The 15,000-nt window shown below is 42.6% G+C and overlaps 1 protein-coding gene across 1 annotated transcript in view; it reads left to right on the forward strand.

Moving 5' to 3' along the window:
• rab11fip4a (RAB11 family interacting protein 4 (class II) a) overlaps positions 1-15,000 on the forward strand; it is a gene marked incomplete at both ends in the record, with an annotated part of 77,901 nt that overhangs the window by 48,809 nt on the left and 14,092 nt on the right. Inside the window, 2 exons of the mRNA XM_080447137.1 lie at positions 7,760-7,926; positions 9,722-9,877. Coding sequence (XP_080303263.1) covers positions 7,760-7,926; positions 9,722-9,877 — 323 coding nt within the window. The remainder of the gene's footprint in view (positions 1-7,759; positions 7,927-9,721; positions 9,878-15,000) is intronic.

The following is a 15,000-nucleotide window of genomic DNA, read 5'->3' on the forward strand; positions in this document are numbered from 1 at the left end:
CGCTATGAGCTTGTATATCTGCTATTTTTGAATAGCCAAAGAAATCCCAAAAATTACGCACACATGCGATCTCGGTCTTATTGGGTTAAGCGTTGCATCGATAGCAGCCGTCAAAGTGATAGAAACGCCCTGCAGAGAAGGTAGAGCTGACAGATTACTTGGCGCTGGAATCTATTTATGGCCCAGACACACACACACACACACACACACACACACACACACACACACACACACACACACACACACACACACACACACACACACACACACACACACACACACACACACACACACACACACACACACACAATACTCTGTAATTCTGTACCCACGGTTACATGTTATTTTATTGGCATTGGTTTTTTACCTGTTACTACATTGCAACGTCCTGCGTTTACAAATTAGATCGCATGTTGTTTAGACAGATGCTACATGTAGGTAGGGCTGTCATGATTACACATTTAAGTCGACGATTGATTGTCACTCAAATAATTGCGATTAATGATTTAATTGTGTGTGTTTGGCCATTGAACATTGGAACATATGAAGCCTTTTAGGCTTCGTAATCAAAAATTGCACAGGGCAGATATAACAAATAACTGAAATATGCAAAGAAATTTTAATAATATTTATACATGTCAGCAGATCTACAAGCTTGCACTCACTTTGTGACGCGTTGTAAGCCTGTAGATCCGCTATTTCTGCTTTTTTTTATTAATATTTAAAAATGTGTGAAAATCTGTCAACATGGAAACGATGCAAAAAAATAATTATCTCAAATAATTGCGATTAGACGATTATGTCATAATTGTGTGACAGGCCTAATGCTAGGTTCGTAATGTTTCTTGTGTCCTAGTTTCTTGAAGCACTACACTGTTCTCTCTGCGTTCTATTATAAGTGATTATTTACCTTGCTTATTGTCGCTCTGTTGTATGGATGGAACCAATTAAGTGGACCCTTAGCTTTTTTTTTGCTCGAGACACAAAAGAGGAATATAATGTCTCCCCGGTACCCAAACAGGTGACAAGAGCAGATCTACAAGCTCACAGCGCGCCATGATGCGACACGTGTGAGCTTGTAGATCTGTACTCAGCACTTCACACGTTTGTTGTTGTTTTGTTTTCATTTATGGAATTCCTTTGATGTTTTAATCAATGTGTGAAATTATTTTGAAAATCTTTTGACAATAGTTTCATTTCTGAACCTACATGATTATAACATTTTTGCGGGGATTCTTTTTTGAAATAATTGAAAATTAGGAAACAAAAAAAAGTTATATTTACTTGTGACCCATAAAAATGGGTCCCGACCCGTGTTGCCAGATTCTGTGAGAGAAACAAGCAACCAGGTCTAGGAAAACCAGCCCAAAAGAAGCGACTATGGGCCACATGAGCACTTTAACATATACATCAGCTATTTGAAAATAGCCGATCTACAAGCTCACAACGCGTCGCGATGCGACGCGTTGTGAGCTTGTAGATCGGCTATTTTCAAATAAAATATTACGGGGAAATTATAATAAGCAGATCTGGCAACCCTGGTCCCCGACCCACTGTTTGGGGGTAAAACTGGTGTGAACACTTAATTTTTTTTTTTTTAAGTGTTTTCCCCCTCTCGCTCTTCTCCACTGACCCTGATTCACCTCCCTCCTTCCTTCTCTGTCGTCTCTAAAAAATCCATTTCCTCTGCACAGAAAAACACTTGAGTCTCAGACAGCAGAGTGTGTATTATTGATGATGTGTAAAAATGAAAGCTACAGTACAGGACAATGTTGTCCCTAAGACATAGTACCCTGCCAATTCCAGGGGAATGTCACACACGCACGCACGCACACACACACACACACACACGCACACGCACACACACACGCACACACACACACACACACACACACGCGCGCGCATATATTCCCGTTTGTGTTAAGTGAGAGCAGGTGCTTATTTTGTTGTTGAATGCCATGCAAATGTGTGCATGTGTACCACATTCACTTGAGGCCAGACAGTTGCATACATTATTAACACACACGCACGCACATGCACACACACACACACACACACACACTCTGACAGATCTAGGACACGCTGCAGCCACATGCTACTGCACCTCTGTGCCCTCCACACCCCTCCTTTTTCCCAAGTGCCCAGCGCGGTGCATCATCCCATGGAGGCCATTTTAAAACCCAAATCCACACACACACACACACACACACACACACACACACACACACACACACACACACACACACACACACACACACACACACACACACACACACACACAGCTATAACCAAGTGAGAGGTTAACGTTCCATGGATTGCTGGTAACATTCCTCTGCATGTGGCTACTCTGATGCAATTTTACATCCACAAGACAACATCATTTGAAGACAGATGCACCCATTTACATTTGTATTATCTTACTGTGTGTAGTGAGTGCATGCGTGTGTGAGACTGTGTGACTGTGTGTGTGTGTGTGTGTGTGTGTGTGTGTGTGTGTGTGTGTGTGTGTGTGTGTGTGTGTGTGTGTGTGTGTGTGTATGTATGTGTTGCAATATATTTATGAACCTAGCAAAGGGTCATAATTGAGCACACACACACACACACACACACACACACACACACACACACACACACACACACACACACACACACACACACACACACACACACACACACACACACACACACACACACACACACACACAGAGCACTGTAGAGCACTGCCTCTTTCTCTGTGCTTACTGGGGTGTGAGCTAATGGAGAGGGGCACCCTGGAAGCATAGAGGGAGAGACTGTGTAACAGTGGCGTGCCCACTGTAGAGGCAGGGCAGGCGGTCGCCTGCCCAACTAAGATCTCGCCTCCACTAGAAAACCCAAATAACCCGACAAGGTGTCATTGCGTGCTTAATGTCCTCAAAGTCACGCATCCAACAAGCTTTGAACTGAGCAGATTCGACCTTCCATTCCAGAGATAATGGCCGAAACATCTTGAAAACGGCCACTTTCGCCGATTTTCGATTGAGTTGAAATTTATATTTTGGGGGTAATGGGGGGGGGGGGGGGTGGGTGCAAACAAATTCTCGCCTGCCCTAAATGTAATTCCTGGGGACGCCACTGCTGTGTAACTGCATGAAGTAGGCCTACATCAACAACCCTTCGCTTAATCAAAACCGTACAATAGTGTTAACACTGTGATCACCCCTGTTGTCTAGACTCATGTTCAAATGAGAGAATTGCCCTCATGAGGACCACCAGACCCCCGGGTTACCCCGGTCAACAAAGTATATAGGGCAGCGATTCCCAACCTGTGTGCCTCGAGGGCAGTGGTGGAAAGTAACTAAGTACATTTACTTAAGTACTGTTCTTAATTCTTCAATTTTGAGGTATTTGTATTTTACTAGAATATTTCCAATTTTCAGTACTTTTACTTCTACTCCACTACATCTCAGAGGGAGGCAAATATTGTACTTTTACTCCACTACAATTATTTGAACACTTTAGTAGTTACTTTGCAGATATAAATTATTACATTATAAAACATACATTAACCACTTTAGCACTATTTTATACATAGGCTATTTGAAAATAGCCGATATACAAGCTCACACCGCGTCGCATCGCGACGCGTTGTGAGCTTGTAGATCTGCTATTTTCAAACATTTTGGTACTTTTACTTTTGGTACTTTAAGTACATTTTGATGCCAATACTTTTGTACTTTTACTCAAGTACATTTTTTATTCTGGACTTTTACTTGTAACAGAGTATTTCTATATTGCCGTATTGGTACTTTTACTTAAGTACAGAATTTGAGTACTTTTTCCAACACTGCTCGTGGGTATTACAAGGGGTCTAAGTACAGAGCCAACTCGGGTCCAATTTACTACGTTGAGGGTTTAAGTGGATACAATAAACCGTGCTCTTAAAATGCACGCTGACCAATGTACAGATTATTATTTTTTGATGTTAGATTGTTTACAGTACACTGATGCTAGGTTCTTGGGTTACCTATGATCCTAGATTACTGAGGCACTACACTGTTTCTCTGCATTTGATTTATGTGTTCACCTGGCTTATTGTAAGTCGCTCTGGACAAAGAGCGTCTGCTAAATCCGGGGTGGGCAGCATATTTTTCCAGGGGGCCATATGTCTTCGATAAAGTGAGTTTAGGGCCGCACATTGGACTAATGAATTGAAACTTGAAACACATAGTGCTGAATTATGACACAACAGACTACTTTACAATAGGGTGAACCATTTTATTACAATTGTTTTTACAGCTGTACTGTATTTCACTCACATTATCAAACATAATTCCCTGTTTTGCTCGCCGTCTTAAAGGTAGGGCAAGTGATTTACTTTGTTTAAAATAAGTGTTAAATAGCTCTATATTCTGATAGTACTTGTCAAGGGGCAACCCGTGCCCTATAGACATTGGCCGCGTTTCCCAAAGAGATTCGTAGAGATGCTGCGTTGAGCATCTGCGCAGGTTCTACGACGGGTCTTACGTGTGTCCACACAGTCTGCGCAGTACCATAGCAGCCACGTAGATTTCAGGTCATGCGCAGCCTACGCAGCTTGCGTAAGAGCCTGGGACCCGGCGAAACCTACGCTCTACCCTCATTAGTAGCAGCTGGTTGTGCCCAACGTGCTATCGGTTCCCACGTCCACGGCGTTACGTGTCTGCTAAAACTACATTCGGGAGACAGAATGGCGTATCCTACTCTCCTCCCACTCCTGGGAGAGGCGTAGCCCTGCAGTGCTGTCCTACGAAGCAGTTTGTTACGAGCGCCCTGGGGCGGTAGTAATACCCATCGTAGCGAAATAGATCTATGAAAAGACCGACCGACCACACACACACACACACACACACACACACACACACACACACAGGGCGGGCGGCTCCGCTGCTTCTAGCCCTGGTTCAGAGCGTTAGTGGGTACAGCCACACATGTCCGTAAAGCGTCCGTCAAGTTGCCGTACGGACGCCGGAAGTCCCATCCACTCCCATGTTAAGTTTAAAACCGGAAGTACCGTTCAGTTTTTTTTTTTTAACATGGGAGTGGATGGGACTTCTGGCGTCCGTACGGCAACTTGACGGACGCTTTACGGACATGTGTGACTGTACCCAGAGAGTTCACTAACGCTCTATGCATGAACCCGAAGTTTACAAATTGTACTCTCACGGATGATCCGATCGTCTGATAAAAATATTAAGCATATGCCAAGTTAACTAAAGGTATATAAATGATGCTGAGCTAAACATGTTTCCTTAATTTCGAAGTTTTATAGTTAAACGTTATGATTAAAGTCCCCAGTTCCTCTCACAAAGTGACAGCTCTTGCGCTCGCCATGTTTATAAACGGTTAAAAAAACTTTTGAAAATAGCAGATCTACAAGCTCACAACGCCTCACAAGCTTGTAGATTTGCTATTTTCAAAAGATTTTAATACATATTAAATTTGGGAAATGGGACATTCTGCATTCCTTTACTTTTGGTATTTTAAGTATATTTAATTTACTTGCATAATGGGGACACTTTAGTGTTTTATTTACCTTGCAGATGTCACCTCACCGCTGTAATTTAATTCATAAATATATTATTCAAAAGTTGTATTTGGAGTGGACTGCTTCAGGACATCTGACAGTTGGCTCTGGTATTTTTATGATCCATTTCACTTTCGCAAAGGGTGTTTAAACTGCTGTGTAGCGTAGGACAGCACTACGTAGTTTACGTAGGCTTTACGTAGACTTCGTCCAGGAGGTGTTCACGTGCATGCTGTCTTGCGAATGTAGTTTTAGCACACACGTAATGAGAACCTACGACGATGGTGCCTCCTGAAGCCAGTTTAGATGGCACGTTGGGCACACACAGCTGCTACTAACGAAGACAGTGCGTGGCGGGGTTGCTACTGCGCAGGTGCGTGGAGGCTCTTACGCAGCTTCTAGGCTGCGCAGGAGCTCAAATTCGTTTGGGAAACCCGGCCATTAATGAGGAACTTTACATGCACACATTGCACAACTGCTTCCCAATGCATTTACCAGCAAGCCGGCTGGGAACAGTATTTAGTAGTCTTTATATGGATATATCTGAAGACATTCTAACACTCAGTGACTGAAAGGGGTTTTAAATGTTTTGATTGACACTGTGTGGGCAAGTTGAATTGTTTGGGGGGTCACCAGTCTCTCCTCTGCAGTGCTGGCAATCCTGTTGATTGGAATGGGCCAAGCACTGTAGAGGAGGAGGGGTGTGTGTTTATGTTGGTATTATATTTTGTCTTTAGTTAATAATTGGTGAATGAATTGGTGCATGGGAAACATTGTAATGAACATATTTTACTTACTTCATTATGACATAATTGTGTAAAATATCTCCTGGCCTTAGTTAGCCTTGTTCAATTAGTAATCATGTGATGGTTTGCCTCACCTGCTTAAAATGCATGCTACAGTACAAGTTCAGTTTGGCTTGAAGCTAGCCATGACAACATCCAGGGGAGAGCTACCAGGGCCTTTTGTTGAAGGGTTTCCTTGTTGTAGTTTCTTAAGTTCCTGGTTTGTTTCATTTATTTAGCTGTCAAGTGTGTATTCCTAAATTCTGTTATTTGGATGTTTGTTGTGGCCAGTCTTATTTATTTTTGAATTATTTTGCACGGGCCTGCACTGTGAATAATTGTGCACATTCTGAGGTAAATAAAATGCAAAAACCTGCATTGGTGGACTCGTCAACTTTTTGGAGCCTTGGCCGTTCGAGCCTTTTCACAGTACTCATTGCTATAGAGTGTTTGTTTGGTAAAAGGAGTCTCCCATGTCTCTCCAGCTCTTTATAAAACAGAAAATGTATTTTAAGTGCTCTCTCCTGATTGGCTTAAATTTTGTCACCTACCTGAAAAATGTACTATATTCTGTTTACTACGCGTGCGTGCGTGCAGTGATGGGCTTGTTAGTCCCTCTCTGAGCCACGATGGACAGAGAGAGCTGACTGTAAATCCTAGATTACTGCTTTTACCATCCTTAAACAGAGTGAGAGAGGAAAAGATAATCAAACAGCACAGGGGAGGGATGAAGAAAAACAATAAGACTAAAGGGCTGTCCACACTGAACACCACAACCAAATTATAAAGATAGTCATTAGTTTTGAAAAAAAAAATTGATGTCAAGTGGATGGCAGACTCCACACCACAACCATCGGCTCTTTTCATTATTGGTTAACCCATTAAGACCTGAAGCCGATTGTACAAATGTCTTCTAAATCCCAACAGTATTCTGAAAAAAAAAAAACCTGTGTGTTTCTATATCCCCCTGGGGGGTCCTCAGAGCTACTATAGGGGGTCCGCCAAATCTTTGTGAGATAGGATTTTTTTTTTTTTTACATTAACCAGTTGAACCTTAGAATTCCTTTTCTGAGGGGAACATTAGCCAAAAATAGCAGATCTACAAGCTCACTGCGAGGCGTTGTGAGCTTGTAGATCTGCTATTTTTTGGCAAAGAGGTATAGGTGTGGAGGGAAAAAAGAGCAGACCAGTAAAAAAAAAAAGTTTAATCTGAAACACAAATTTATACAATATAGAGGGGGTCCCTGCTTCATCTCTCTCTCAGCTAGGGGGTCCTTGGCCTGAAAAGGTTGAAGACCCCTGGTTTATACCTTTATAAATGTTATTACATGTTGTTGTTGTTTTCATTTTCATCATATTCACTGTGTGTGTGTGTGTGTGTGTGTGTGTGTGTGTGTGTGTGTGTGTGCACGTGTGTGTTCTCATGCAGAACGGTGAAGCCAGGCTCGGGCCACCCATCATCATGTGCACGCGGCCTTACCCAGAATGCAGTGCGTACGGACAGGGCGACGGCGGAGCGGACGGCGAGTGCGAGATGGACAGCAGCAGCGAACACGCAAACGGCTCTGACACCTGTGACCTGGGACGTGGGGACAGGTCAGCCTTAAAGGGTTAAAACTACAGGCTGTGTGTGTGTGTGTGTGTGTGTGTGTGTGTGTGTGTGTGTGTGTGTGTGTGTTAATAATGTATTCCTGGGGTCTTCAACAGGGGGTCCGGGACCCCTAGGGGGTCCTCAGAGTTACTACACGGGGGCCGCCAAATCTTTGTGTGATAGGAACTTTTTCCCCCCTTTTTTTACATTAACCACTTGAACCCTAGCATCCATATTCTGAGGGGAACATTAACCGAATATAGACTATCTTAGCCTGGTAAACCCTCCCTCCGGAAATCTCATTTCTATTTGATTCCTGGAGTGAGTCTGGCCTGATCCGCCTTTCTGCAATATTGGCTATGTATGCCAAACGGACGAGCCTATCAGCGTCGTCGCTCATTGTTCTGTGATTGACAGCTTACGTTGGCCAATCAGGTGGCGAGTTCGAGTGAGCCCAAAACACGAACGGCAGCCATCTTTTTCTTGTCCGCTATATTCTCCGCTATTTTTTTACTTCAAAAAGCTCTCTAACTTCTATTTTGAGGCACGGAATTTACTTATAAGATATCGTTTGGATAGAATTTAGTTGTTTAACTTCATATATGTGGTCAATTAATCATGACAAAGCCTATTTAAAAAAAAAAAATTAGAGAACCGGTAGGGGCGGGCAGTGACACCCATGTATCCGAATAAGGCAACCCATTTTGGGCATGGCTGTCTCAAAAGTCCCGTTGCGTCACATTAAGACTGGTGAACTGCTGATTGGCTGAAGGGGAAAAATTATCATTGGCTGAAGGGGTTGTCAGTCAACGGTATTACTCCCGCCCAACTCCAGCACAGCCAATATTGCAGAAAGGCGGATCAGGCCAGACTCACTCCTGAAATCAAATGGAAATGAGACTTCCGGAGGGAGGGTTTACCAGGCTAAGACTATCTAGCGCCAGGCGTTGTGGGCTTGTAGATAGGCTATTTACGGCAAAGAGGTTTGGTGTAGGGGGGGGGAAAGAGCAGACCAAGTGCAAGTTTTCTACGTATTGATGTTTTATGTGGTTAACTGTCTGAAAATGCACATTAACATGAATCCAACACAACGCTACACAACACTGATGACAGTGCTGTCAAACAAGCACAGTCTATGAAGCTATTATATGAAATCTGCGAAAAGGTTTAATCTGCAACACAATGTTATACAATATGTAGTGGGGGGTCCCTGCTTCATCTCTCTCTCTCAGCTAAGGGGTCCTTGGCCTGAAAAACGTTGAAGACCCACTGATGTATGCGACCGTCAAGTGAAGCCTGCCATGTAAAAACATGGCAGGCTGACCTTATAGTCCCCCGAGATGTTAACAACACAGCCAGTGTTGCCAGATTCTGTGAGAGAAACAAGCAACCAGGTCTAGGAAAACCAGCCCAAAAGAAGCGACTATGGGCCACATGAGCACTTTAACATATACATCAGCTATTTGAAAATAGCAGATCTACAAGCTCACAACGCGTCGCATCGCGACGCGTTGTGAGCTTGTAGATCGGCTATTTTCAAATAAAATCTTGCGGGGAAATTATAATAAGCAGATCTGGCAACTCTGAACACAGCTGCAGCTAATGATAATAATTTATTTAGACACAATTATGTCATATTTAGGTTTGTGCAAGCAGAGGCTACATAGTTGACTACTGTCAATGCTTGCACACTTTGTCACACCCCAATCTCAAATGTGAATGGGCGAATGTAAAGCGATTTAGGTAAAGGCGGCGCTAGAAATGCCGACCGTTAACTCATGCTCCCTGTGCGACGCGTAGTCCCGGGCAGATGATTGGCTCGGCGTCCGTCATCTCGGGGGAGGAGCAGTTCGAGGACTATGGCGAGGGCGAGGACGTGGAGTTCACTCCCAGCAGTCCGTGCCCCGAGGACGACAACCGCAACATCTCCGACCTGGGCTCATCGCTGCCCTCAAGGTAGGCGGGCCTTTCCTTTCCGCACTGTAGACATCCTTAGTGTTAATTTAGGGTTCTGGTTCAAAAAATGCCTTTTAAATCAGTAGTTCTCAAATCATTTCCAAAATTGATTATGTACTAGTCCATACCCGGTTGACGCATCCGTGGGGGGATATGCGCACATGATCTGGCAACCCGGGAGGCAGTTCATCCCACAGCTGGGCAGCCCCGTAACCATGGCGATGGTCTCACCACCCTACCTACCTACCAGTACAGAGCATTGGCAAATTATAGGAGGATATGGCCGCCGACCCCCATCTGAAAATGTTTTCTGCCAGGGACCCCCAGAAGAGAAGATTTGTGTTAAAAAAAAAAATCTAAATTATTAAAACTATTTTCAGAAATGTTCCAAAATGAACTCAATAAAATCTAAAATGACACAGATACTGTCCCGGTTTTAATGGGTTAAAGTCACTAGACCGGTGGTGGGTACAGTCCAGTCCAGTCTATGACGGCACTACTATGACGTCACAATCATGACATCAGGCTACTCCATATATGGCAGGGGTTTTCAACCAGTGGTCCGGGGACCACCAGTGGTCCTTGGGGGGGTACCAGGGGGTCCCCAGCTAAGTTAGTTAACATAGCGTCACAATCATTTTAACCACTTAGCTTTGGCTATTCAAAAATAGCAGATATACAAGCTCATAGCGCGGCACCGAGTGCCGCGCTATGAGCTTGTAGATCTGCTATTTTTGAAGAATCATGAAAAAGTGTGCATATCTTTGAATATTTATATTTAAAGGGGGAAATTAACTGATATCTTTGCTTCTGGGGGTCCCTGGCACAAAACATTTTCAAATGGAGGTCCGCGGCCAAATGTATATCAATTTAGGGGTCCTTGGCATGAAAAACCACTGATATATGGGGATTTGTGTTTTTTTTTTTGAAATTTTGTTTTTATTGAAGTCATCTTGTGTACAGACAGTTTCTTATATTCATATATATGTATACGCATTCTTTTGTACAGTTTCAGAGTTTTTGAAATGTTCATTTTTCTTTGATGACGACAGTTTGACATTTTTTCATTTTTTTTGCAGTCAAAATAAACAAAGAAAGAAAACCAAAAACAGAGACAAAAGATAAAAAGAAATAAAATATAACATAATAGTATCTGGCAGTGAGCAGCTTGGGGGGGGCTTTACATAATCTTGCGCATTTAAGAACAGTTGCAGGGTCAACACTTACAGGGCACAAAAGAAAAAGAAAAGGGAAGGAAGAAACAGGGCACCTTAGAATTTGTTTAGTCTTTCAGCAGAAGTCTGAGCGGGTTGGTTTCACGTATTCAGTCCATTTAGACCAAATCCAAAATTATTTGTCTTCTTGATTTTTGATTGAGAAAGACAGATTTTCCATTCTATAGATCTCATGAACTATCTCAATCCATTCCTCCACGGTGGGTGTCTGTGGTTGCATCCACTTTCTAGTAATGGCCTTCTTGCATGCCACCAGAAGGATCAGAATCAGTTTCTTATCGTTGCTGTCCAGAGAGTCATATGGGAGGTTACCCAGATATAAGGCATCGAACTGGAAGAGAATGTTAATTCCGAAAACAGCCTCTAGGTGTTCGTGAATGTCCTTCCAATATGAATTCAAGACTGGGCACTCCCAGAAGACATGGAAGTGATTTGCTACATTCTGACCACATGATCTCCAACAGTTAACCCCAGTCTCTCTGTATCTTTTTTGCAGAGGTGTTATGAAGTATCTTATTTGATTTTTCCAATTAAATTCCCTCCATGTGTTTGAACATGTCGTTTCCCATAATACTGTGCTTGTTTTCTCCCATTCCTCCTCAGTTATAGTAAAATTACCCTCTCTTTCCCATTTATCCTTGACATATATCGTGTCCTCAGTTGTATTCTGTTGGAGACCATTATACAGTCTGGAAATAATCCTGTTACATGTAGGAGAACTTCCTGCTGACAAGAATACCTTCATTAATTCTGATGCCTCTAAGTTCAAGAATCCTCCCAATTTTTGGTGGATATAGTGTCTGAGCTGAAGATACCTGTAAAAGTCTTTTTTCTCCAATCCAAATTCCTTCTGGATGGATTCAAAGCCCCCTTGTGTACAAATGTGTAATAATTTGAGATGCCTTTTTCAGTCCAGCTCTTAAATCGGCCATCATTACTGTTTGGGATAAAGTCAGTGTCGTATGCACACCATCTCAGCATTTTGACTCCGTTTTTTAGGCCACATTTTTTCAGTGTTTCTTGCCAAATTTGTAATGCTGTGTTAATCCAGGGGTTGTTTTTGTCCTTCATTTCGTTTATAAGCCTATCATCTCCAATTATGGCAGCCAGTGGGACCCCCTGTGAGCATGCCATCTCAATATCTTTCCATCTTGCCGAATATGATGGGGTACACCAGCACACAAGAGGCCTCAGTTGAGCAGCACAGTAATATTCGTTCAAACATGGTAAACCCAGACCACCTGCCTTCCTTCTTAATTGTAGTGTTTTATATCTAATTCTAGGTTTCTTCCCTTGCCATAGAAAGCCAGATATTAATTTATCCCAATCTCTAAACTGTTTGGGTGTCACCTCAACCGGGAGGGACTGAAACAGGTACAATAGCCTTGGCAAAATGTTCATTTTGACCGAGTCTATTCTGGAGCTCAGACTCAGGAAGGGAATAAGACTCCATCGTGCTACGTCAGATTTAAGTTTTTCATTTAGTGGGCCATAATTGAGATCTGCTATTTTGGAGATATCTTTGGGCAAAACGATCCCTAAGTAGCGAATTGAGTCTGAGTCCCATTTCAAGTTGTACTTTCCTATTATACTGGTAGGTGGGTTGTAGTTAAAAGTGATAACCTGGGTCTTCTCTACGTTGAGTTTGTAGCCCGATAGGGATCCGTACTCCTCTAATCCTTCCATTAGGATCGGGACTGACTGTGTGGGCCGCCTTACATATAAAAGGACATCGTCCGCGAAAAGGGCCAGTTTATGTTCTCCATCTGCCATATTTATTCCCTTAATACTTCCATTTTGTCTAATCATTTGGCTTAATGGTTCGATGAATGCGGCGAAGAGTCCGCACGAAAGCCCGCAGCCTTGTCTAACTCCACGTTCCAGTGTAAACGGATCTGACAAGTCACCATTTATTTTTATTCTAGCGGATGGATTTTTGTATAATGCCTGGATTGTCTTGATAATAGAGTCATGGAACCCAAATCTCTTTAGAACCTTGAAAAGGAAGCTCCAAACCACTAAATCGTAAGCTTTGCGTGCATCCAGGCTTATTAAGGCCGTCTCTTCTCCACTCTGAGCCATGTGACTGATAATATGTAAAGATCTTTTAATGTTATCCTGTGTCTGTCTCTGGCGAATGAACCCGGTCTGGTCATTATGGATAATTATAGGTAGAATCTTATCTAGTCTTTGTGTCAGTATGGATGTGAATAGCTTGTAGTCTAGATTTAATAAGCTGATGGGTCGGTAACTGTCACATTCTACTTTGTCTTTGCCCTCTTTTGGGATGACTGTAATTATTGCTTCCTTCCAGGATGACCGGGTCTCTCCCGTCTGCAATACCCAGTTAAAAGCTCTAAAGAGAATCGGAGTCAAGACCTCTCTCAATCCTTTATACCATTCTGCCGTGAAGCCGTCTGTGCCTGGAGATTTCCCTGTTTTCAGTCTAGAGATGGCCAATTCTATTTCTTCTGTTGTTATTTTAGCTATTAATTCTTTGTTTTGGTTCTCTGTGACCGTGGGTAAATCAAGAGATGTAAGGAATGAGTCAATTTGGTGTTCATTATCAATTTGTGGCTGTGAGTATAATTTCTTATAAAAAGTGTTGAAGCTTTCTTTGATTTTTTCTAGGCTATTCTCTATGGCACCAGACTCAGGGTTCCGTATCTTGTGGATAGTACTGTCGGCTTCTTGTTTTCTCAATTTATATGCTAAAAGGCGCATTGACTTTCCTCCTACTTCGTAATATCGCTGTCTGGTGAATAGTAATTTCTTTTTTATTTCTTGCGTGCCCATGTCATCCAGTTCGTTCTTTATTTCCCTCATCTCTTCTTTCACCCCAACATCTAAGCTATTGGCATGGTTTCTTTGTAGGTGTTTTAATTTAATTTCCAAATCATGTATTTTTTGTCTCCTTAGTTTCTTAGTTAAGGCGGCAAGGGCTATGATTTTTCCTCTAGAAACCGATTTTAAACAGTCCCAGAGCACAGACGGTGAAACCTCCCCATTATCATTCAGCTCAAGATACGTTTCAATATCACTTTTCAGATTCGCTTTAATCGCTAGATTATTCATAATGCTAGAATTGAATCTCCACAGTGTGGTCCTTGGTTTTCCATTCAGGCATATGGTCATATATATAGGGCTGTGATCTGACAGGGCTATTGGGCCTATATCACAACCTTTTATTTTATGAAAGTCTCTATTGAACACGAAGAAGTAATCTAACCTGGCATATACTGAGTGTGGGGCACTGTAATGGGTATAGTCTCGACTGGTGGGGTACATTTCTCTCCAAACATCTACAAATCCTACTTCCTTCATCAATGCAGTAGTCTTTCTACTTATTGGTTTGGGCTCTGGGTTGCCCCCAGAGGAATCAAGATGTGGTTGCAGGCGGAAATTATAGTCTCCCGCATTAATGAGAGTGCCTTGTGACTTTGTCACCATTAAATCAAATATTTGCTTGTAAAATGTCCAATCACTACCCGGTGGGGCGTACACGTTTAGCAGGCTCACCGTAATCCCCTCTATCTTCCCTATGATCATTATGAATCTACCTTCCTTATCCTTAAACTCTGCTATGTGTTCATAGTTCACAGAGCGGGATATCAGTATAGCCACCCCTCTCCTATGACCGAACTTATAGGAAGATGAATATACATATTTAAACCCTGATTTGTTCAATTTAGCGTGTTCTATATCATTGAGGTGGGTCTCTTGTAGATATGCTATTTGTACTCTATCCTTTTGTAACTTTGAAAGTACCTTTCCTCTTTTAGTTGGACTAATCAGGCCATTTACATTAAATGAAACTATCCTTGTGTCCTGCATTTAGGTTATACCCAGCGTGAACATCATCACAGTGAAAAGCATCCCCCTAGCTGC

This window comes from Gymnoscopelus braueri, assembly GCF_963280865.1.
Source record: "Gymnoscopelus braueri genome assembly, chromosome: 13".
Classification (NCBI taxonomy): Eukaryota; Metazoa; Chordata; class Actinopteri; order Myctophiformes; family Myctophidae; genus Gymnoscopelus; species Gymnoscopelus braueri.